Genomic DNA, 25,042 nt, shown 5'->3' with positions numbered 1-25,042 from the left:
GACTTGAGACTTGACTTGGACTCTAGCTCAGTGACTTGAGACTTGACTTGGGCTCTAGCTCAGTGACTTGAGACTTGACTTGGGCTCTAGCTCAGTGACTTGAGACTTGACTTGGGCTCTAGCTCAGTGACTTGACTTGGGCTCTAGCTCATAGACTTGACTTGGGCTCTAGCTCATAGACTTGACTTGGGCTCTAGCTCAGTGACTTGAGACTTGACTTGGACTCTAGCTCAGTGACTTGACTTGGGCTCTAGCTCATAGACTTGAGACTTGACTTGGACTCTAGCTCATAGACTTGACTTGGGCTCTAGCTCATAGACTTGAGACTTGACTTGGACTCTAGCTCATAGACTTGACTTGTACTCTAGCTCATAGACTTGACTTGGGCTCTAGCTCATAGACTTGACTTGGGCTCTAGCTCATAGACTTGACTTGGGCTCTAGCTCATAGACTTGACACTTGACTTGGGCTCTAGCTCAGTGACTTGACTTGGGCTCTAGCTCATAGACTTGACACTTGACTTGGGCTCTAGCTCATAGACTTGACACTTGACTTGGACTCTAGCTCAGTGACTTGACTTGGGCTCTAGCTCATAGACTTGAGACTTGACTTGGACTCTAGCTCATAGACTTGACTTGGGCTCTAGCTCATAGACTTGACTTGGACTCTAGCTCATAGACTTGACTTGGGCTCTAGCTCAGTGACTTGACTTGGGCTCTAGCTCAGTGACTTGAGACTTGACTTGGGCTCTAGCTCAGTGACTTGAGACTTGACTTGGGCTCTAGCTCAGTGACTTGACTTGGACTCTAGCTCATAGACTTGACTTGAGCTCTAGCTCAGTGACTTGACTTGGGCTCTAGCTCAGTGACTTGACTTGGACTCTAGCTCATAGACTTGAGACTTGACTTGGGCTCTAGCTCAGAGACTTGAGACTTGACTTGGACTCTAGCTCATAGACTTGAGACTTGACTTGTGAGAATCTCTGGCTAGTCTCGTCCAAATATCATCACGTCCGGCGCCTGGTTGCAAAACATGGTGACGGGCAAAATGCCAAACTCGAGGCTTCAAAACAGTAGTCCAGAAATCAAGGGGTGACGTCACGGCGGTACAGTCTATGCTCTCATCCTGCTTCATGCTCACTGAAGATCACGGTTTGAGGAAACCAACAGAACCACAGCAGAGCAGAGGACAGAGATGCAACACCTACACTCTCCTCACTTTGACTGCAACTCCACATTAGTGTCCCTGCAAGAGAAGGCAGATGGTCCACATCAATCCTCCTGAATCTGAGGTTCAAACATCAGAATCAACTTTCAGCAGCTTTCCCAGTTTGGCTGAGCCATGTTATTGCCTAATAGCTATAAATAATAAATGTGAACTCCCACCCCGGTCTGCAAAAACACAGGTACCGGCTTCCGACCTCAACAAATCTCAAGGAAACATCCTGTCTCGGAGTTTTTATCCTTCCTGGATCTACAGAGATTCACTAAGTGTCCAAACAAGGTTAATGTTCACACCTGTATACTGTGTGTGAAGAGTCTAACACTAACGTCTAACGTCTGTCTGCCATGAATAAACTATTCTACCAGCTCTGCCTCCTCTATGGAGGATGTGTCAGCCAGGTTCAGGAGTTCCTCAAAGTGTTCCTGCATTAATGTTCCCCTGGAGAACCACGTACACACAACAACATGTTCCTTAACAAGCTGTTACATTTGAGATATATATATATTTATTAATTAATATTTGTACTCATAATATTTCCAGGTCAGGCGGGGTCGTGTGTGCGGGTCTTTTCCACAATGCCATTCTCCTCCTGTAACACGGAAACCTGCTCTTACGCCAGTCGTAACGATAAATCCTATTGGCTGTCGACGACGGCAGCCGTCCCCAGCACGCCCGTGGACGGACCCTCCATCAGAGAACACATCAGCCGCTGTGTGGTGTGTGAAGCCCCCTCCTCACCTGTCACACTGCACAGCCAGACCTCCATTCAGCCAGGCTGCCCCCCCAACTGGAAGAGCCTGTGGACCGGATACTCCTTCCTCATGGTGGGTACTGCAGTGGTTGAGGTAATACTGCTAATAGTGCTACTGATACTAGTACTGTTAATACTGTCACTGCCACCCAGTTCTCCCTCTTCGACTCGTCACATATGGACGCGTGATCGAGGGGGGCGCTGTAGCGTCAGTTTGTGACGGTAAAGGCAGGTATATGATGGTTAACAGAAAAGTCTGAGTAAAGATTTGGGTGGATTGAGGGCCAGAACCCCGACATTGACGTACGTAGTTATTTTATCCCAAACCAGGATCTTTTCCTAACCTTAACCAAGCGGTTGTCATGAAACCAAACGTTTCACGACTTTGATAATGTGGTAAAATGGCAATGTTTCAAAACGCTAGCGTTTTTATTTTGAAAATCTAACCGGACATTGCATATTTGTTGTTGCTAAGCATTGCTAACTTGACAGTAAAGGCCTTAACGTCTAAAAATGACACTAAAAGGGTAAAAAAGTGACGCCATCGGGGTTTGACCAAGCGTCAATATGTGACGGGTCTGGAGTGAGAACGTGTCGTCACTGTCGTACTACTACTACTGATGGGCCTGATGATACTGCTGCTAATCCTGTTGCTGCAGTAAGTACTACTACACTACAGAAGACTAGAATGAATGTGTTTAAATTTGATAAACAGATTTCCTCCACTGTTAGATGGTGCTTCTTCCAGTTGAGACCTATAGCCAAGGTAGAGGCCTGTCTCCCTCCTGAAGATGTAGAGAGGGTGATTAACGCCTTCATAACTTCCCGTCTCAACTGTTGTAACTCTTTATGTGTGGGCTTAAACCAGTCATCCATTCAACGCCTGCAGCGAGTCCAAATTGCTGCTGCCGCTCCTGATGGGAAAGAAAAAGAGAGACCACAAACTCTATTCATGGATTGGCGCCGCCTTACCCAGCAGAGCTTCTTCACATTCACACAGTGTTGAGATCGACCCCTCTGCTCCTCCTGGAAGTACCTAAAAGCATTATAATAAATATATATATATATATATATATTTGTTTGTATTTTTTTAACCTTGTAAAGTACCTTGGTCAACCTTGGTTGTTTTAAGCGTATTATATAAGTAAAGTTGACATTGACATAGAATACAAGTACAGTCCGAGTACGACTACTTGTAGTGCTTAAGATGAGAATACTTCTACTATTGAAACTCCAACTACTGCTAGTGCTGCCCAGCAAACTGTTGATGCTAACATACAAGAGATATGCAAGTGACATTAAACAGTCCCTCCAGGACTCGGCGGGCCTGACCCTGCGTATTTAAACCAGCTGACCTTGATTCTGTCCTGCAGCTGAGCGGGACGCAGCGTCTCAGCGTCTCGTCTGACGTCCTCCGTGTGTTTCTGACGTTCTCTCTCAAAGCGTTTGTCAGGAGACGATTTCCTTTATGTTCGACCACGACGCTGCACGCTCTGCAGAACAGTTTCCCCGCTTTGGTGACGAAGATCTGGATCCTGAGTCTTCACGGTGCCCTTTGCTGTTGTTTTTGTAGGTAAATTTGAGACGTTGGCGTCGCACACGTCTGCTGCGTCTTCTGAACAAGGAAGTGAGTTTGCTGACGTTTGGCGAGAAACGTAGATGAGAGGTCACATTTGCGGAAAGGTTGTAGAGATGGGCCAAAATTGCAAGTCGCGCTGAATTCACAGGGATTTGTTGAATTTGTGTTGATAGTTGCGATCGCGACATTGCAAAATCCTGGAGGGACTGATTGGTACTAATACTATACATATGCAGACACTACTTCCAACTTCAGTTTCAGATACCACTACTGCTAATGCAGCTACAAATTAGGCTGCTGCTATTAATACAAAAATCTGATACTAAAAACCAATAAAATTAAAAGTTAATGCTACTAATAAAAACCAGATAATAATAAAATACTGGTACTAATACCATAGTAATACTACAGTTACTCTAACTGTTACTGCTGCTAACTCTCTTGCTCTCAGCTGAAACTTCGCTCTGGATAAACACTGAGTTCAGCGCCGCCAAAACATAGCAAAACATTTATTTCAACGGACACGGTGGTGCCTTGAACACGCCGTTGTGTACTCAAGCGCACTGATTTTTAACTCCGCTTTGTTTACAATCTTCTGTCACGCCCACCAAACGGGAAAAAAACATACCTCGAAGCCCGTCGCGCAACGTTGCAAACGTCATTTAATCAGAAAAGGATGCAAAACGTTTTGAGATTTTTTTTGAGAACTTGCCCCTGATGATGATGATGTCATTTCCTGTGTGGGTTGCAGCATACAGGTGCAGGTGATGAGGGCGGTGGCCAGTCTCTGACGTCATCAGGCAGCTGTCTTGAAGACTTCAGGGCCCAGCCCTTCGTGGAGTGCCAGGGGCCTCGAGGAACCTGCCACTACTTCGCCAACATCTACAGTTTCTGGCTGGCCAGAGTGGAGGCGACCGGCTCCAACGGCGCCTCCACCACGCTGACCGAGGGCTGGCAGCAGAAGGAGAACATCGGGAGGTGCAACGTCTGCATGAGGGAGTGAGGAGGAGGAGCACCGCCTCCTCCAGCTCCTCCTGCATGAGGGAGTGAGGACATGCGTCACCTCCTCCTCCTGCAGAGTCTGAGAGGACAGACAGGACGAGACTCGTTTGTTCGTCTCTGTGAGGGGAGACCGTCACGTTAAAGACCCCGCTGCCAATCAATCAGTCAGATTGTTCAGATCAACAGGACTGACTCCTGCAGCACCAACACTCCCACTGGGTTATTCTGTCGACCGTGTTTTAGCAGAGGGATCTTTGAACTGAGAAAGTCTGATGTTAGTTTTTAATTTTAGGCTGACCACCTCCTTTTCAAATCAGCACATAAAACAAGCTGCTCGAGCTACTGATCTTCAACCAAGTCCAGTTGCCCTTCATTTTAACCCTCGTTGGACACATAAAACAAGATTTTAATATCAACATGTATGCTCACGGGTAGGTGTGGCCCTCCTGTCATTTAAATCCTCCCCAGAGTGACGTTCTTGTATTTAAAGTCGATCTCTGAGTTTTGATTTTTATTAACTCTGTGTGAAATTTGTCAGTAAAATCTCTTAATCTGGCTTAAACTAGCTGAGCTCCAGTAGGAAGCTCATCACATCTCTGGCTTCTCCTGCCTTTATTTTCCATTATCCATTAAAAGTATGCAGAATTATCTAATAGCATCTTCTGTTAGCAGTGTACCTATGCACGTACACACAGCGCTCACTGGATCTCTGCGATACCTAAAAACGTCTGCATTTTGTGATTTTTGGACATTTATTCTGGACGGATATCTGTGATAATGTTCCCGGGAAGTGCACGTCACACTTAAATTCAACTCAGCAGATTATCAACACAGCACAGAGCTTCATTAGCTGTTAACATTAGCTGCTCGAGCTACTGATCTAGTTTATGGGTGCTAAACTTTTAGCTCGAAAATTCACGTCTTTTCAAGCGACTTTGTTTGCAATCGCACCACTTTTTTAAAATTCACTAGAATCCCCTTTAACCCACACAGACAGGTGCGTCGCATTTATTGTATGAATATCATTAGGTCGGAGGATCCAAGTGCGGTGAATAACGTGAGTACAGGTGATGGACAGCATGCAGGATTTGTTCATAGCATGTAATATAAATCTGGAAATGAACACCATAAACAAAAGCAGCTTTAAACGTCAAGGCTGCAACAGACAGTACTCTGTTATATATTTCAACACTGGTAAGAGAGTTTCAGGAAAGTTTGATGGTTATCGTGATAATATAGTTTACTGTGATATTTTTGGGCGCATAATCACAGCATAAAATGTGATCAGCACACATTATCAGTACAGTTAGTGGTGCCTTTTCAGCCCAGTTCAGAGTTTCAGAGTACAAAACATTTGATGAGACATTAAAACTGTGAAACACAAGTGAACACACATTTTTAAAACATCAGTTTGGATTTTAAAGTTTCAGTGTGTAAGTTGTAGTGCCATCTAGTGGTGAAGGTTGCGAGTAAGAGAAGCTACGTCTAAAAACGTGGTCCTACTACCACTGCTTCTTCTTCGTACGTATTCTACGTAGTGACAGAACGCGCTCTGTAGAGCAATTTGTCCATTTAGGCTACTGTAGAAACATGGTGGTGCAACATGGGCCCTTCCACGTAAGAGGCCCCGCGGTGTCTGTAGATAGAAATGTCTCATTCTGAGGTAATAAAAACATAACGGTTCATAATGTAATGTCTTTATACACCACTGAAAACATAGTTATGGATCTGATATTGCATTTCTGTTAATAAATCCTCAGAAATGTTCCACACTGAACCTTTAACCAACCGTCATCAGACTTTAAACATCGAGGTGCCGGGTCAGAAAACACAGACCATCATCTTGTTTTAAATTTTCAGTATGTGCAACTGCTTGTTTGTGTGATCAACAGACGAGAGTTCTACATTACATTTATTCATTTAGCTGACGCTTTTATACAAAACGACTTACAATTGCTATACATGTCAGAGATCACACGCCTCTGGAGCAACGAGGGGTTAAGTGTCTTGCTCAGGGACACAATGGTGTTTGTGCTGCAGTGGGAATTGAACCCAGGTCTCTCCACTGCGCGATCGCCACCCCAGGTCTTAAGGGAAATAAAATACTATGTTATATATCAGCATGTAAACTGAAAAGATAAAGGACCAACGAAGGAACCATGAGGAACCCCATGAGTAATTATAAGTCATGTTCTCAATATTTTTCTTATAATCCATCTTTCAGATTATTCTTATGAAAATTAGACTCTCCTGGTGAAATGTACCACTAGGAGGCGCTCAAATCAGAATAGGTGCGTTCGAGATCATGCGCTGACTTGATAGTCTAATGTGAGCTGCAGGCGACTGCAGGGTTGGGGTATAAAAACACAGCCGTCAAGTCGGACACGTTCTACTTCTGAAGAGTGTCTGAGCTTAGAACAAAGACGGTTCCCACTCGTAGCAGAAAAGCAACTGCGGTAGCCGGACTCAGAAACCTGCAACCGCCCCGCGAGGTTTAAATGTCATGTGACATGGAGACGTTTTGTATCTCTAACCAGTATCAAAAATCCTTTTAGGCTAGTCACGCCACTCGGCCGCCATCTTGGCAACGCCTCCGGGCAGCTATTTCGGACTAACAAGACCAGGTTCCTGTCTGAGTGATTGGACAGCCAGAGCTTCACTTTCACAGGCCACCGGGACATAAAATCTACATGAATAGAATGTAGCAGTAAAATCTGATAAAAATCGCTGAAAGACTTTGACGACTTCGCCCCAAAATAAGGTTTAAAAAGCGTTTTTCCCGACCGGTTAAACTTCTACTACACATTGGTCACCACTTCGCACATGCGCAGTAGAAGTACCTATATGTCAGTGGAACCACACGATTGGCTGAAATATGTTTCCCGCTTTGGCTGTTAAAAGCAGACGATTGGCTTTCTAGCAGGAGGGGCGGGATAGCCGCCATCTTTGCCGTTACAGGCTTTCCCCATAGAGTTGTGTTGAGGATGTGATTGAGTGGTCAAACGCGCCCATTAAAATCCTACACATCAGAGCAAGTCGTCAGCTGAAGCAGTGGAAGTTCTGAGGCCTCGTTTTGGTAAATGATTTATTCATCAGAAATTTGGGAGTGACTCTTAAAACAAAGAAGCTGATGTTGTAAACTGTTCAGGAGCTCATACTAATCTTTATTGATCATCCTTTGTTTGTATTTGATCTTAACTGTCGGATTATTTTAACAGTGACCGTGTTTGTGCCGACCTGTTAAACACCTGGGGTGGTGATGGCGAAGTGGATAAGATACATGCCTATGGTGTGAGAGACCCGGGTTCAACTCCACCATTGTGTCCCTGAGCAAGACACTTAACCCCTCGTTGCTCCAGAAGCGTGCGACTTCTGACATGCATAGAATTGTAAGTCGCTTTGGATAAAAGCGTCAGCTAAATGAATAAATGTAAACACGCTGTTCATTCGCGCCGCTCACACGCTCAGTGCATAGCAAGCCGCAAGAGCTGATGTCACGTCCTGTGATGTGGCAGCTGATTGGTTGTTGGCGTCGACATGATGTTCTCCCCTCCCCGGAGTGAACGACGAACACCTGAGTGAACTGTAGCCCCGCCTCCAGACCCGCCCACAGCCCAACCAGAAATATGCCTTCTGATTGGTCAGCTGAGAGGCAGTGACTGGTGTCGTTGGTCAGTCAGTATTCTGTTAACACGTAAAGAATCGCGTGAGAAGCTGTGAATATATTTGACATTAAACCTTGAAACCTGTTTTTTTTTTTTTTGTTCCAGTTTTCCTTCAGAGCAGACGTGTTCGGAGCTCCTCCCTCAGCTCGTGTTCTTTATTCATGTTTTTAAAGTTTCAGTGTAAAAACAAAGAGAGAAGTGATTAAACTCAAAGTTTCTTTAACATCTTAGTAGTGACGATCTGTCCTGTTACTCCGAGTCGAACATCGAAACAGGACGAGCTGCAGCGCAGAACCAGGACCGGAACCAGAAGCTGATTGGGGTTTTTTTTTTAATCGGTCATCTTCTTGTTGTTATAAAGTTCACTTGAATATTTATCTGTAGTCGCTGTCACAATACAAACGTTTTAATATTTACAAAGTTAACAGGATGAACTGCTGAAAACGTTTTAGTAGAGGTTTTGTGGTGTTTGTCTGCTTTTCAGTTAAAGGTTCTGGTTCTGGTCCTGCTTCTGGTCTGTGTTATCTCTCTGTGATTTGTAAATATGTTTGAACTCTACCGTTTTATATTTTTACTGTAAATGTCATCAAGAGTATTTATTTAGCCTGAAATTCATGTTGATTTGATGTTTCATTTGTTCTTTTTTATTTTATTTTGGTAAATAAAGACACAGTGTAACCCAGCCCCTCTCCTCCCTCCTACAAAATAAAATTCACAACGCATTAACACGTGTTTTTAACTGACGGAGGACTCTGATCTTTTTTGGTTTGGTTTTTGTAATCCGAAAACTTATCAGGATGTAAAATGAATTTAAAGCAATAATAAAAAAAAATGATTATCATGTCAGATTTTTTCGGGGAAGGCTTACGATCAATATGCCCCACCCCTTTGAACATACATGTAACTACAGCTCCCATGATGCTTTGGGTGGAGGCCTGTGTCTAATACTGATGATTTAAAAAAAAATTATGAATGACATGAGTAAATTACTCAAGGAGGGGGAGGTGTCACTGTGTTTTTATTGTATTTAAATCTGTCTGTTATATTTTAATCTCTGTAGGAGGAAACTTCTCACTAACATTTTACTCTCTGTGGACCGACGACTCTTCAATAAATTGCATCAACTTTCACTCAGATTCTTTATTTTAGTCCAGAAATTTACACAGATTATAAAAAAATCTGTTTGTTCTGAAGAAAATCTTTTGATTTCTATCAAACTTAATCATTTAGTAAAAAACTGGGAAGCGTCAAGTCAACAAGGAGAGGTTTAAACATTGACATATCTGCACTGATTTACACTTGCAATTATTCTACCAAAGCTTTATTCTGTTTTACAAACTGCTTTATTGGTAAAGTCAATAAAGACGAGAAATGTGAGGGCAGAGGAGAGGTTTGACCCGAGAAAATGGTCTGAGGCCGGAATTGACCTGGCAATGTTGTGATTACACTGTACGCATCTTAACTACTGAACCAGAGGCTTTAGACAGGTCTTTCTTGAAAAAATATCAGTAAAGTATCCTAAAAATACTTAACTAATATATCCTAAATAACATTAGAATAATATCTGAAAAAAAAATCAGTAAAATATCTAAGAGAAAAATAGTGAAATATCTGAAAAAATGTGTAAAATATTGAGGAAACATTAATATATCTGAAAAAACAGAAAAATCTGAAAAAAACATTAGTAAATATCTGAAGAACATTAGTAAATATTTGAAGAAACATTAGTAAATATCTGAAGAACATTAGTAAATATCTGAAGAACATTAGTAAATATTTGAAGAAACATTAGTAAATATCTGAAGAACATTAGTAAATATCTGAAGAACATTAGTAAATATTTGAAGAAACATTAGTAAAGTATCAGAAAAACATTAGTAAATATGTGAAGAACATTAGTAAATATGTGAAGAACATTAGTAATATCTGAAGAACATTAGTAAATATTTGAAGAAACATTAGTAAATATCTGAAGAATATTAGTAAATATTTGAAGAACATTAGTAAATATCTGAAGAAACATTAGTAAATATCTGAAGAACATTAGTAAATATTTGAAGAAACATTAGTAAATATTTGAAGAAACATTAGTAAATATCTGAAGAACATTAGTAAAATATCTGAAAAAACAGTAGTAAAATATCTAAAAATACAATAAAATTTTTTAAAAAACATTACGTTACGTTATGTATCAAGGTGAAAAAAATGTGATGATAACTTTAACTGGAAGTAGACCTGTTATGGATGCTCATGAATACATTTTGCAAGTTGTTTTCCCCATCACTGTTACAGCTGCTAGAAATGTCTCCAATTAGACCTTTAAAACTGCATCAGCAAAAAAAAAAAAAAACTACCAATTAAAATAAAGAGAAATGAAAAATCCATATAAATTTTTATAAATGTAATGACTCATAACTTAAAAAGACCTGCATTATCCTCGGATCAGACCCTACAGGACATACTGATTAATTGCACAAATCAGAGAACAGCAGTCAGTGATCTGATCTGTTTTATTGTCATTAAAAGCTGCAGATTCATTTAATACATCCACATTTACAAGAGACGGAGGACAGAATGGAAAAGTGCTTCTCAGCTGGAAGGAAATTAAAAGCATGGGAGGAGAACAATGCCCTCCCGTGGTTTCAATGTGTAACTACACCTTTAAGTTCTAAAAGTTTCACAAATAAGTGTTTATAGGAACTGTTAGTATGCTGCTGAGTCGGCCTTTGCACTCGGTACAGTCGATCTATGCCTAAATTTTCATATGATAGTTAATTTTTGGTCAGGGAGATCTCAAATATCAGAGCCTCCATGAATGCACCAATGGGATATTTCTCAAAACTTTGAACAAAACATTAGATTTTTAAAAAAATTTAGTAAAAGTAAATTTGTCTGGAAAATGATTAACAAGAATTTAAATATTTGCAGTTTATGAGCATGTAAAACCATAAGTGAGGAAATGGAGAATAAACCATTAAAATATGAGAAGACATTAAATCTGTAGTTCTGTCACTCAATTGTCAACAGAGTGAGCGCTCTCCTTTCATTTCTAACAAATATTCTGCAGTAAAAGTCGGCAAAAACAAACAATAAATCTCTCTTTATCTCTGCATCCCACATATATCATAAACCTCATCACACCAAAGAGCTTGAAGTATAATCACTGCTTTAAATACACCGTCAGCACGATAGAAACTCAGATCATCGTCTAGTACCTTTGATTAAAAGTTATTTTCTTTTACATCATGTGCAACAATAAAACTACAATCTGTTCTGAAGCGTCCTGGTATTAGAAACACATTCATAAGAGGTCAAGCAAGATCCTGTGAAACTGTGAAGGCTCAGAAATCCCCAAAACAAAACCCAGATTACAGTGTGAGGAGGAGTTTCTGCACGTCCTCATGTGGTTTTCATTCACTGATCCACATCTGTTGGATCTCAGTCCAGGTTCCTGTTCAGTGATCCTGGATGTACAGACTGTAAAAGTCAGCGGTCCCGATGGTCAGATGGACTCAGTCTGGTTCAGTCCTCCCGTTCTGGTCTATGTCCCTTAATGCATTTCAGTCCGGAGAACTGGTTTCCTTTTGTTTGTCCTCTATTAAAGTGCCTTTCAGCCCAAAGTCCAACGCAGACGAACGCGACAGAACAGCTCCCATATGAACAACACAAACCTAGAAAATCGTGTGATGATTTGATATAAATGTGAAACGTAGTCCTGGTTGAGACAAACCGGCACGTGATGCCTGAAACATATGTTCAAGACCTGGTCACAGCAGTTTAACCCCCTCTGATGACAGGACCTCACCTCCCCATTTTGACTCTGTGTTGTTTGAATGCATATAGAAGGACTTTGCTTACATACAACTAACTAACTAATTGATGTTCGCCCAGTACAACCACGTGAAGCAGACTGTGATCAAGCTGAAAACATAAACCTCTCTTGTTGTTGGTGTCTGCAAAGTATTTCTAAACTCATACAGACTTATAAATGTCAAAAAAAAAGCAAGGATTTTTGAACTCCTTGCTGGTCAGGATAAAAAGGGATCATCTGTTACATCATTAACAAACATAATCACGCAAATTTCCCTTCTGTTCACATCATTAACAAACATAATCACGCAAATTTCCCTTCTGTTCAGTGCACAACGGTTGCGTTGGATTCATGCACAGTGTACTAACCACAGACTGTATGTGCGTCAAGTACCCTGGTTTTATGCACTGTAATTATAGTTAATTATTAATAATATTAATAATATTATTGCTGTACTGTTTTATTATGTTATGAGGTGACCTTGAGTGTTCAGAAAGGCGCCTATAAATAAAATGTATTATTAGGGATCCAAGCAGCAAAGCTAACCCTACTGGTTATGTTCTGATTATTCTTCTCTCTTTCTTTCTTTCCGCTAAAAGTGTTGGACAAAAACTCACCAAAATTGGCAGGTGCGTTGCAAATTCCACTCACAACTCAGGCAAAAAAAAAAATGGCCCTCATAAACCTCATGGTGGAGCTATAACAATCAACTTTGCGTTTTTGCAATTATCTCGAACAGCTTTTTCATCATTTTAATCTCTGGATTCATCTGCATCTTTGCTCTTCTGCTCTAAAAATGTCAAATTATACGACTTTTTATCTCTTTTCTCTAAAACCTATTCGAACTCGTCCCAGACGGCTTCACCAATCGACCTGAAACTTTGGCAGGATCATCTACAGACGTCGCTGATCAAAAGTAATCAAAAGCATTTTGATACGTTTTATTTCATAAATTTTTACTTTTGTGTATTTACGTACAATTTTACATAAATGCCCAAAAATCTAAATTCGCTTAAGCTATTGTCACCAAACTGGACGTGTCTGTTCGGATGATCGTTCCGAGCTTCGCTGAGCAATAAAGTTTATACCTCGGAATTTGCTTGATGGGTTCGTCCAAATTCTTCCATCATTTTAATCTCTTAAGTCGTCTGCGTCTGTTCTTTTCCTCTGAAAATGTAAATTCTTGCGTTTTTCTTGACTTGCTTGGATCCCGATCATTGACGCTTGCGGCTATATTTTATTATTAAAAGAAGTGGGTGCAGCCACCGTGACGTGGCTTGTAGACTACCGTTTTCAAGCCTAGAGTTTGGCCTTTTGGCCGTCGCCATCTTGATTTGTTGGATCCCTATCTGCACACGCGCAAAAGTGGTCCTGTCTGTCAAAGAAGGTTACCACAAATGTGCTTGTTTGTAATTACTCGTGTGTAGTCGTCTTTTCTCATCTCAGGGAGTCAAAACGGATCCGGTGTAGCTACCAGATGTGCTCGGGTGGTCGGATCTGGCTGTACGTTTGTATGATGACGCGGCAGATGGTGATTGGCTGTATGTGTAGTGTTCACGGGTTGTTTTTGGTGAATAAATGTTACAACGCTAATGTTAGCGGCTGATCAAGTTAAGCTAACGTATGTGAGTGTGTACGTTGTTGCCATATTGCCAAAGCAAATGTGAAATAAAGGCAAAAATATTTACCGACAAATAAAGACCCCGAGCAGATCTGATACCTAAATTTATAAATGGGGCACAAAGTAGCTTAACTTGTTTGGCAGCTAACATTAGCGTTGTAGTATTAATTAAACGTATTGTGGCTTTCTGCTCTCAGGGCTTTTACAGCTGATGGCCAGGCTGTGGTAAGTCCCGTTTAATAAGTGATGTAATGTGATATTAGCTGGGATGCTAATTTTGGCTAGCAACAAACAGGCTTTCAGAAAAATGACCTGCCAACTCGTAATAAGCTTTTTCAGCGGCGCTGGTTAAATGTAGACAGAGCAGCGGATACGAGTCGCCTCTATCCTGATTGACAGGTCGCCATGGTAACGACTTGCCAATCAGCTTGTAGCCCCGCCCTAAAGCCTCCCCTGCTTCCTGGTCTCTGTTCCTCTAAATGGGACCATAATTTACTAAATGAACATCATGCTGACTTGAGTTTATGTTCTCAGTCGCTAGTTTCATCAGGAAAGTGTTTACTGAGGGAATAAATTAGCTGAGAAGTAGAAACATTTTCTCAGAGACTTCTATACAATCACACTTCTTTCTGCAGCCGCTGGAGTCGCCCCCTGCTGGCTGCTGGAGAGAATGCAGGTTTAAGTCGCCCCCTGCTGGCTGCTGGAGAGGACGCAGGTTTAAGTCGCCCCCTGCTGGCTGCTGGAGAGGACGCAGGTTTAAGTCGCCCCCTGCTGGCCGCTAGAGAGGACGCAGGTTTAAGTCGCCCCCTGCTGGCTGCTGGAGAGGACGCAGGTTTAAGTCGCCCCCTGCTGGCTGCTACAGAGGACGCAGGTTTAAGTCACCCCCTGCTGGCCGCTAGAGAGGACGCAGGTTTAAGTCGCCCCCTGCTGGCCGCTAGAGAGGACGCAGGTTTAAGGCGCCCCCTGCTGGCCGCTAGAGAGGACGCAGGTTTAAGTCGCCCCCTGCTGGCTGCTAGAGAGAATGCAGGTTTAAGTCGCCCCCTGCTGGCTGCTAGAGAGGACGCAGGTTTAAGGCTCTTCTTCCGCATTTGCCTCACTTTCAGACATGGAGGTTCCCACTTGGTACTAACAAGGTATCCAAAATGAAACAGCTTTCTTTCACATCTTGCTAATGTTAAAATGTTTTTATAAAAGACTGAAGTTATCTGCTCCGTAATAACTGAACATTTTACTCTTGTCTTTCTTGGATTTTTACTTGTAGCCTATTTCTTTTTTGCACAGCAGATTCTGGTAGCATCTCAAAGACTTGAATTAACCGTGAGAAGCAGCAGCCTGTTTGCTTTTATACTCTGAACATAAAGGGATGCATGGGTTGTTTGTTTAAATTTTATTTGATGTGACCAGGTCTTAACCCTGAATGTCCGTTTTTTTCCTCCACAGGTGAAAATAAACGAGTTTCCATATGTAGGGGAGAGCCGGGACAATTGAAACACTTTTCAGATAAACGCCATTTTAAAAGACACCGTTACAGACAGAAGTTCTTTTTTTGTTTTGCTATAATAAAGAACTCACAGGTGTGTTCGATCAATAACCAGGTGATATGTTGTACACATGTGGAACAATTATGGTTTAATTTGACGGTATATATTTAAATTGTTTATGTAATCGGTGTTAGTTAAAATGTCGAACATCATCCTTCTGAATATCACTGCAGACACATTATGTCCTTTATCTTAATAAACATGTTACATTTAACTTTAGAACATATGGCCTATCAATCAATGCAAGTGTTTTAATCGTCCAGACGGTGACTCCTGACTTTTAAACTGGACTCTCTTTTATACAGAAAAATTTTGAGATTTCATTTAAAAAAGTGAATTTACTTTCTGTTGTTGAAAACAGCTTCTTTTTCTGTTGACGTATCCACCTGATATTTAACGGTTCTGCTCAGTACTGCGTTCTACAGATCAGACACGTACGGACTCTGACAAAACTGCTGTGTTACTTTCAGCCCGGCTCTCCCCTACATTTTCTTTTCCACAGAAGAAATCCTAAATTCCCAGAAGAAAAGTACGTTTTTAAATCGTTTTTAAATCAGTTTGTCGTGTTTCAATAAAGAGAAATGGGTGAGCAGTTGATTCTTGTCTCCTGTGGTGGAGAGGCTGATAAAGTCAAGCCTTCGTCTGCACACCGACCGAGACGAGAACAGATTTTCAGTCCATTTCTCGTAGTCACCTTCTCCCGTCATCATCACTCCTCGTCCACCAGGGACTTCTGTCTTTTCCTTTTCTTTGCCCATGTGATGGGTTTCCCCTCAGCAGTCAGTGCTCAGATTATTTTCTCATCAGGATCCCAGAAAGGAAAAGTGTAAATGAGTCAGAATGATTTAAAGTTTAGTCCTAAAGTCTGCGCTGGACATTTAAACCACTTTCCTGCTGTTTTTCCTCAAACATCTCCTGGAAAGAAAAGAAGATTCCTTGAAAGCAGCAGCCTGGTGGAAAGGCACAGTCAGTTGGTAATCATCATGTTGAAACTATTGTTAAATGGGGTTAAATTGGGAATAAAAACCACCACAACAGCCCCGGGTGCGAGCTCTGGTGACCTCCGCTCACAGGACGTCGTCAGAGTTTTCCTGGACGGGCGCTCGGGTTTTGCGTCGGCGTGGTCGCAGCGTGGTGAAGCAGGACGAGGCGGTGAGGGCGATGCGGCTCAGGCCCACGTTCAGGCAGTGGACCTCGGAGGTGACCGGCACCTCAGAGAAGAGGGCGCGATCCCGGGACAGGCGAGCCAACCCGCCGCTGCCCCCACCACCATCGCTGCTCTCGATGTCTTTGACGATGTTGAGGATCTCCTGACGCTCCGCCTGCCGAGTCACCCCCCGGATGTTCAAAATGGCCGACACGTGCTTCTTCCTGAAACACAGAGAGGCGGGGAGGGAATGCAGGCAGCATGTTAGGATCTTTGTGCGTCTGGCAGAGCAACTACGCTAAATACAGATAAAGTCTGAAAGTTTTAAACTCCGGGGTGGCGTGTTAGTGCCGACAGGTGAAAACGATGACGCAGACGCTCACGTTAGGCTTCCTGATCGGCTCTTATCAGTCATGCAAAGCAGAAACACAATGCTGCTGACAGAGTTTTGGTGTTTTTATTAAAATACGTTGTACTGTGTAAATAACACATACTGTGCATGTCTCAGTATTTACTTTGCGTCGACTCCCAGTCTGTTTCCCGCTGCCTCTTTGTCCTCCCGCGTTCCTTTCAGTAACAGTTCCACCTCGCTGTCGGTCCATGCAAAGAAATCTCTGCAGTGGTTCTTCGCCATCACTGCTCTTCGCTTGTCTCAAGTAGAATTTTCTTCTTTAGCTGCGGAGTAGTGTACGTGAACGGCCACGTGATGCGAGTTTTCAGTCGTTTTATTACAGACGGAGATCAGTTCTAATACGCAGCTAAAACGCTGGTGTGGACGGAGATCGTCTAGTAGTGTGGAAGTAGCCTAAAGGTCTGAAATATACCCTGATATGACTGAATACAACCTTTTTGTTCTAATTATTAATACAACTGAATAAACAGTATAGAGAGACATTAGCAATGTAAATGGTAAACACATTTTAAATCATAAAAACATGCTGTTTATTGATATTTGTATATAAGTTAGTATTACGTCTCTTTTAAAGGGTTAGAGGAGAGTTAGTGTATTATTGTTGTTACAGACTGTATAGAGACGTCTCCCAGGACTCATTGTGGATGTAAATATAATCCATGCAGAACAATAACAAGGGTACCAGCCTTAATATAGAACAGACGCCGAGGCTGAGTGGGTTAAAGGTGACATTTCAGAGCAGCCGTGTAACAATCAGAGGGGAAGGAAAGTGTTAATGCTTTGTCTTAGTTTTCTCTCCCACACAGATTTTATTTGCTGAACAAATAGTTCAACAAATATTTTGCTGTTCTCGTTCTCAAACGATGATTTTCATCCGGAAATGAAATTTGTCAATGAAAATCGTCAGGCAAACGGCTAAACCAGTGGAACAAGCAGAGCTCCCAGTCAGACATCTGTGTAGTTTAAACAGTTCACACAGAAGAAGAAGAAGAAGAAACAGAAGATTATGTGTTGGAGGTGTTCGTACCTGACGTCTGGAAACTCTCTGACCAGAACGCCGACCTCCATCTGGATGGAGGGGACGTCTTCCAGCTGGATGATCTCTGAGATGTGAGACAGAGCGCTGTCCAACCAGCTGGACGGAGACTCCTGACGGACAGACAGATCCACCATCACACATGACCACTAACCCACTGAAGCCCGGGTCCACAATAAAAGCTCATGAATATCTCGTCTTAAATCGGACTGACCAGGTCTTTGAAGAGAACTTTGATCTGTTTGCCTTCGTCTCTGAGCCGGCCCGCCATCCTCTTCCTCATCTTCATAGAGGTGCAGATGATTCTGCCTCGCATGACCGAGCGAAGGTACTCCATCACCACCCTCCGATGGACCTCCGCCACCAGCAGCTGAGGGCGAGAGAGAGAGAGAGAGAGAGAGAGAGAGAGAGAGAGAGAGAGAGAGAGAGAGAGAGAGAGAGAGAGAGAGAGAGAGAGAGAGAGAGAGAGAGAGAGAGAGAGAGAGAGAGAGAGTGTTAAATAACAACGTACTGCCAGAACTGAAATGAGCACGGAATTAAAAAATGCTGCCTTGTTTAATTCTGTTCCATTTTATAGTTTTACATACAGAAATAATTACTGAAAGTCAAATTTTTTGCTGTTTCATCTTCATATTGTGACAGAAACAGGACATTGTGAAGCTCCAGGGGACACTTTAGGCAGACTTGTTAAAAAGAAGGGAGTTTTTATTGAGCAACGATTTTACAGGGAACTGTGTTAACTAGTTTCAGAAACTGCTGAATAATTCATCAAAACCGCGTGTTTGATGTGCACATAAGCACGGAGGTTTCAGTCTGAACATTTAACCAGGCATGCCTCCATATAGATGGATGTGAGTGTGTACCTGATAGGGAGGACTGTCCATCCTGTGATATTTCTTAAAGTGTTCTTTGATGAGCGCTTCAATCTGCTCGTACGGCTCCGCGTTGCTCAGCCACTTCCTCTTCACCAACCGCTCAAAGAAGGGCTGACAGACAGACACATCATTTTATTTTAATGATTTCCAGTTTTATTGATGTTCTTATTAAAACCTCTCTGAATGTTTTTCTCTGACTGTCAAACTGCAAAAGTGAAGAAGCTTAACCAGCACGTTTCGCCTATCAGGCTACATACAGCTTTCCTAACCTCATTGGTGGAGGTACGGAGTCTAAAAGGAACACCTGCAGGCACCACCCAGGGCTGAAAACGTGACCTCCACTTCCTCTGCATGTTTTTCGACCCACACACAATATCTTTAATATCTAACTCTGTTGTTGAAAAATGCTACACAAATAAATGTACCTTGCCTCACACCAACTTACACTTTAAAGTACACTTCTCTAATCTGAACAAACCAATCAAATCTCATCTATAAATTAGACTAAAGTAAGTGTTTTTAGTCTTTCCAGCGGTCCCTCTTTGTTTCGTCAGGCTGTGGATTCAACCTCAGGGGTCTGAAAAGGGAAGCCAATGCTGAAAAGACTTACACCTACATTCTCTCTAGCAGCCAGCAGGGGGCGACTCCAGCGGCTGCAGAAAGAAGTGTGATTGTCTAGAAGTCTCTGAGAAAATGTTTCTACTTCGTCCACTTCTTTTTATACCGTCTAAGGTTTCAAGTGTTAACATGCTCGGGTCATAGTCATAAAAAAAGATGCCGAGTTACTGTCACCATGTTTGTGTATTTGTGTGTATTTTTGTGTGTGTATTTCTAAGTTTGTACCCTGATGTGCAGGTAGAGGCGTTCAGAGAGCACTCTGACTCCTTGCTGGACGATGTGATCCAGAGCTTTGTTGGCTCGACGCAGAGAGTCCTCACTGACGGACGGATCACACTGAGCACAACGCTGCACGAACCCTCTGCACACACACACACACACACACACACACACAGATCAATAAATGGGGACTATGACTGGACACCTACCAACTGAGGACCACAGTCATCAACATCAACATTTAGAAACGATAAAGAAACTAGAGTGCTCCGAGCCTGAAGAGCCTATCAACAATTTAACGTGTGAAACATGTTAGTGCAGTGTTGGAGGACGTATCCAGATGTTCTACCTCATTAAAAGCACTAATACCACCATGTAAACTTAATTATAAGTAACAGTTCTGCATTGACAGTGTAAAGTAAAAGTATTTAAGGAAAAATGTATTAAAGTATTTAATGCAGAAAATGACCCAATGTGAGTGTATTATTATTATTATTATTATTATTATTATTATTATTATTATTATTATTATAGGATTACTATTGCTGATGCAGTTTGTCAAGCTGGACCTACCACTGGTTGTTAGTTAAATCTATAACAATGCATCATATATTATAAGCTTATATGTTATACTGGAGCAAGTAAATTCATTTTAATTTTTTTTTTCTGTACTTAAATGTACTTTGTTAAAGAGTTTAAACAGGTATGAAGAAGGAAAAGTTGCTGATGCTCAATGAAGCGCGTCAGTAAAACATAAAATCTAAAGTCTGCTTTGACATTTGTTTGTATTTTTCCACTTGCACAACAGAGACTACGGAGAAAAATGTGAAAAGAAACGTATAAGTATATTCCTGACAGTATTACTTTTCTCGTTTGGGAGCGCTCCTCTGCTAATCTAGTTACATCAGCTGGTTTGCTCACAGATTCATGAGTTTGCAGTCATTTCTGTACCTGAACGGAGGGCAGCAGTTGACCAAGGCGATGGTTTTGGACACATATCCGTCCTCGTTGTCTCCAAACATGCCGCTCTGCATCCCCTCATGAAACATCTCAACTTTACGCTGGAAACTAAAACAAGAGCGTTACAAACACAAGCATCGTAATATGGATCCTGATTAATCCTCCACAGCTCTGTCTTTATCGAAAGCTGTGTGCGTACCTGTACAGGAAGTCGGCAAAGCCATTGAGGCTGCACTGCGCCACTCTGGAGCCCAAAGATCTGTTTATGGAGGCCGAACGCTCCAGATCGACCTGCAGCCTCTGAAACGACAAACACGAAGTGAGTGGGATTTGTTTTATCATCTGTGAAGTTATCTGACATCCAAACCCAGAATATCCAGAATTCAGAGCCTGCAGAAGTCTTTACAGCACAGGTGAGACGTCATGTTATGGGCTGATATTTGTGTCATTAGAATCTGAATTATTTAAATCTGAATTACTCAACTTGAACAATTGCATTCAAAAACTGAATTTATATAGAATAGTTTGAATTTGTATTGGTTAACTTGATTAATTGTATTGAAAAACTGAATATGAACAGAGTAATTTGAAATTAAAGTGCTTTAAAGTAATTTGCTGGCTGTTGGAAATAATGCGGGCATGATCTGCACTCGATTACTTTTCCTGAAGGACCTTGATCTGTCTTTGACTTTGAAACTGAATCTTGTGGATTGAATTTGAATTGAGAGAACTGAAAGTGAAAGTACGTACATAAAAAGTAAAATTTTTAGTGAGGCTTAAATACAGTTTCAGTTGTAACTGAATTAAGTTTCATAATATTACATTCAGTTACAAGTTTATTGGAATTCAGTTTCAAACTAATAAATTCAATTTCAAATTAGGCTACTCAGATTCAGTTTTACAACACAATTATTCAAGTTAAACAATCATAACATAATAACAAATTCAGATTTAAATAATTCAAATTCATATTCTTCTGACACAAATATCAGCCCATATTACGTTGTCAATGTGTGTAATTTTAAAGGGCACGTTCAAGCATTCAGATGTCGGGGTGGTGATGAGGCAGTAAATAAGACATATGCCTTTGGTGTGAGAGACCCAAGTTCGAATCCACTGAGACACCAATGTGTCCTTGAGCAAGACACTTAACCCCTAGATTCTCCAGAGGCGTGCGACCCCTGACATATCTAGCAATTGTAAATCACTTTGGATAGAAGCGTCAGCTAAATTAATAAATTTAATGTAATGATTTTATACTGCTTGTTATACTTTCTTTGGCCACTAGAGGACAGCAGCTTGTTCAGTGGAGATGAATGAGGATGAAGAGTGTGTGTAAGAGAGAGATCAGGAAGTGTTTGGTGTTGACTTTGGCTGCGGTTGAAGGAAATACTCCAAAAACAATCAGTGTAAAAAAAACCCAGGGGAATCCACCTTCATGTAAAGCTTCACTCTGAGTCAATAACCTTTACTTAAACAGACAGGAAACACTGAGCAGAGCTGCTGGCTGGCGTTAAGATCCACCGGCTCAGAGACACACCTGCTGTAACCACGGTAACAGAGAGCGTGTACCTGTATGACGGTCTTGGCCAGAGTGATCTGGTACTCCTCGATGTGCAGAGACTCCATCCACCTTCTCTCCTCGTCGTCCAGGACCTGACTCAGCTCTGTGGTCACTTTAGCCTGCACAGGGAGGAGCCGCGGTTCAAAACAAACGCACTTCAAACATTTAACAACAAGCTGCAGGACGTTTTCAGGCAGCAGCAGACGTTACTTCCAAAATGTCCGTCATTATAGATTACTAGTTACTGTCATTTAAGAGTTTCTGAATGCTTTACACTTGTTTTATTTTAACTGCTGTTTAACGGGCGCATTATTCAGATGGTAACATGTGCAGCATTGGTGGGTTGTAGTGATGTACAGATCACAGTTATATCCGTGGATCTGGTGGGTCTTTGTCTAAAATGAACCTTCTGATTAATAGCGGGGGGGTGGATGGGTGAAATAGGACGAATCTTCTCCACATTAACAAAGACGCACAAATAAAAATGCACAGGCAAAAATGGCCAACTGTCAATATTTTAGAGACCCCAAAATTTCACAGATCCTGTTTTCAGGGGAGCTCCCGTCTTATCAAGAGGAGCCGAGCTCCCCCATATAGTTTGCACCCTGCCTACAATCTCAACCATCGGACTCCAGCAGCAGGAAATAACATTTCTCTTTTACTTGCAGAGTTTATTTTCTGCTGCCGAAATGTTTTGTGGTGTTGGTGAATTATTAAAAAAAAACAAAAAAAATTAATTCATTTTGTATTAAAATGCGCATGTAACGCACGTTACTGAAATTTTAACAGGTATAATATATTACCAACATGTTATTAGTACTGCATTATAGCCTAAAATAATACATTACTGTTATAGTGTTTAATGCTTCCCTGAAAATAACCTGTCTCAACTTTGCTGAAGCGTCAGCTGGTTCCATCATCAGCCGGTCAGAACCAAATACGTAAATACAGCTAGTGTGTTATAGAGCCGATATATCAGTTGCATTTAATCAGCATCAGCGTTTATAACAGCAGATATATGACTATTAAAAGAGACAGATCCTTCACTCAGGTCATGAGTGTTGCATAGTTTACCCACCAGAGGGTGCTGCAGCTCCTCTGTTAACAACACTGCTACCACAAAAAACACACACAAAAGAAAACAATCAGCTGACCAGAGCTTACACGCAGCATGTAGAAACACGCAGAGGGCTGTGTGAGCGGTGACTCGGTCATTTGTCACGTTAAATAATGACTTAAATATTAATAAAAACAGACACCCTCCTGTTTTTCACTGCCCTCTCCCGGCTCACAGCAGTTTCATGTTACGGTATCTGAGTGCTGGAGGCTGCCGACAGACGTGATTGTAGATTTATTTTGTGCAGGAAAGGGGTCTGCTATCCAAATCATTCTGAAAATCTAAATATTGGCTCACGAATCGGCTCTTTTTCATATTAATATCGGCATCGGCCCCCAAAACCCCACGTCGGTCGGGCTCTGGTGTGTAGCTTGTAGCACTGTGCTAACTTAAGTTCACCTGGTTCAAGACTTCTGAATCACAACACACCGCTCTGGTAATTTCTGTGAGTCAGGTGTTCACTGAAAGCTGTTCTGGCAGATTCTTCATGAAGGAAACAAACATTTTAAAGACACCTTCCAGCCCCAGAGGCAAAGTGTTCAGCCCTGAACACAATGATCAGCAGTTCCTGTTAACTCCTCGTCCATCAGTGTCTCCGCTTGTTTTAGCACTGACGTCTGAGACGACCAAATAAATCAGGGGGTTAATCAGGTTTCAATCAGCTCTGCATTGTTTCCGAACTCAGATCAATATTGAGGCACCACGCAGACGTCTCCATCCTGTCTCCAGATAGCTCACTCGGGGCGTTTTCCTTCTCCTGTCCTTCAGTTTTTGTTGTGTTTGAAGCGTGGTGTAAACAAAGAGTGTCTCACCCTGACGGAGTTGAGACAGTCCTGCTCCAGTCTGTCCACGGTCTCTGCAGGCAGCAGAGGGATGAGCTGAGAGCGGCTGAACGGACTCGTGATGCACACCGTCCCCAGAACGTCTCTGAAACAACACATAAAGTTCCTTTTTGTCATCGTCCACATAGCGAGTACACAAATGAATAAAATGCCGTTTCTCACGGCCCTACACAACACAGGAACATATGTTTAAACTTAAATATTCTACTCAAGAGTATGTAACCAGCGTGGAAGTGCCGTTTATATCGAGAGGACAGAATGGTAATAATTTCCCACAGAAACTCTCACAGGGGCCCCAAGAACCTTTTAAAGGAACTCAGACACTGAACCTCGGACCGGAGGGACCAGTTCAGTTCCGGATGTAGAAGAAGTCCCTGCTCCATTAGTTTATTCTAGAAGTACTAACAACAGGTTTCAGGGCTAACTGTCGCCGATTAGTCAAACACAGAAATAATGGGAGCAACAACTTTTGTACCGCTTCATTCACACCGCTCTGCGTTGGAGCGCTTGGAGAAGACAAGGACTTAAGGCCTTTTCACGTGGGAAGTGATGCGCGCCTCGTATTTAATTTTCAATGAGAGGCGAGCGTGTAGGAAGGGAGGCGCGGGCATTGCGACAGGTGTAGCGACAAGTGGGCGTGTTCATGTGAAACTGTCGCGGTCGTGCTCGTCTCACGCACACGGCCAAAGTTGAATTGACTTGAACTTTCTGTCTGTGACGCGCAGCACAAAAAGAAGATGGATGAGAGACTGATCCTCGCCGTCTGTGACTTATACAGGGCTTGACATTAACACCCGCCAAATGCGGGTGGATTTCATCTGTAGGTAACAGTCACTCCCACTTGCCACTTTGGCGTGTTGAAAATTTGTAGTGTTTCAAAAGGCATCTGAAATAACAAATTAATTGCTATTTGACACTACGACTCCCATGAGTACTACCTGCACATAGTGTTTGCTCATTGGTCCATTAGTGAAGCCTATCTTGACCGACAACACAGTAAACAAGTTGCCGCTGTGGAGAAAATGTGGCTAGTGAAAATGCTGCATTGCGGCCTGATC

General features: G+C 42.1%; 2 protein-coding genes across 3 annotated transcripts in view; one reads left to right on the top strand and one right to left on the bottom strand.

Annotated features, from left to right (window-relative positions):
- The window catches only part of col4a4 (collagen, type IV, alpha 4), a 56,749-nt gene extending 47,398 nt beyond the window's left edge, over positions 1-9,351 (top strand). Inside the window, 2 exon segments of the mRNA XM_038692695.1 lie at positions 1,765-2,048; positions 4,306-9,351. Of these exon segments, the coding sequence (XP_038548623.1) occupies positions 1,765-2,048; positions 4,306-4,557 (536 nt within the window). The 3' untranslated portion in view covers positions 4,558-9,351.
- A 5,674-nt stretch (positions 9,352-15,025) lies between these two features.
- LOC119882591 (tumor necrosis factor alpha-induced protein 2-like) overlaps positions 15,026-25,042 on the bottom strand; it is a 63,909-nt gene continuing 53,892 nt past the window's right edge. The window contains exons 7-15 of one of the 2 annotated variants that reach the window (XM_038692689.1): positions 23,955-24,069; positions 22,034-22,144; positions 20,661-20,761; positions 20,453-20,569; positions 19,508-19,643; positions 18,653-18,775; positions 18,004-18,159; positions 17,781-17,902; positions 15,026-16,565 (exon numbers count right to left, since the gene is read on the bottom strand). In XM_038692689.1, coding sequence (XP_038548617.1) covers positions 16,262-16,565; positions 17,781-17,902; positions 18,004-18,159; positions 18,653-18,775; positions 19,508-19,643; positions 20,453-20,569; positions 20,661-20,761; positions 22,034-22,144; positions 23,955-24,069 — 1,285 coding nt within the window. In that variant the 3' untranslated portion in view covers positions 15,026-16,261. The remainder of the gene's footprint in view (positions 16,566-17,780; positions 17,903-18,003; positions 18,160-18,652; positions 18,776-19,507; positions 19,644-20,452; positions 20,570-20,660; positions 20,762-22,033; positions 22,145-23,954; positions 24,070-25,042) is intronic. The other variant, XM_038692688.1, reaches the window with a different exon arrangement.

This window comes from Micropterus salmoides, unplaced genomic scaffold (genome assembly GCF_014851395.1).
Source record: "Micropterus salmoides isolate LMB-PRFRI ecotype aquatic unplaced genomic scaffold, ASM1485139v1 Ms_hic_scaffold_3, whole genome shotgun sequence".
Lineage (NCBI taxonomy): Eukaryota > Metazoa > Chordata > Actinopteri > Centrarchiformes > Centrarchidae > Micropterus > Micropterus salmoides.
This window is presented reverse-complemented; position numbering and strand designations above follow the sequence as displayed.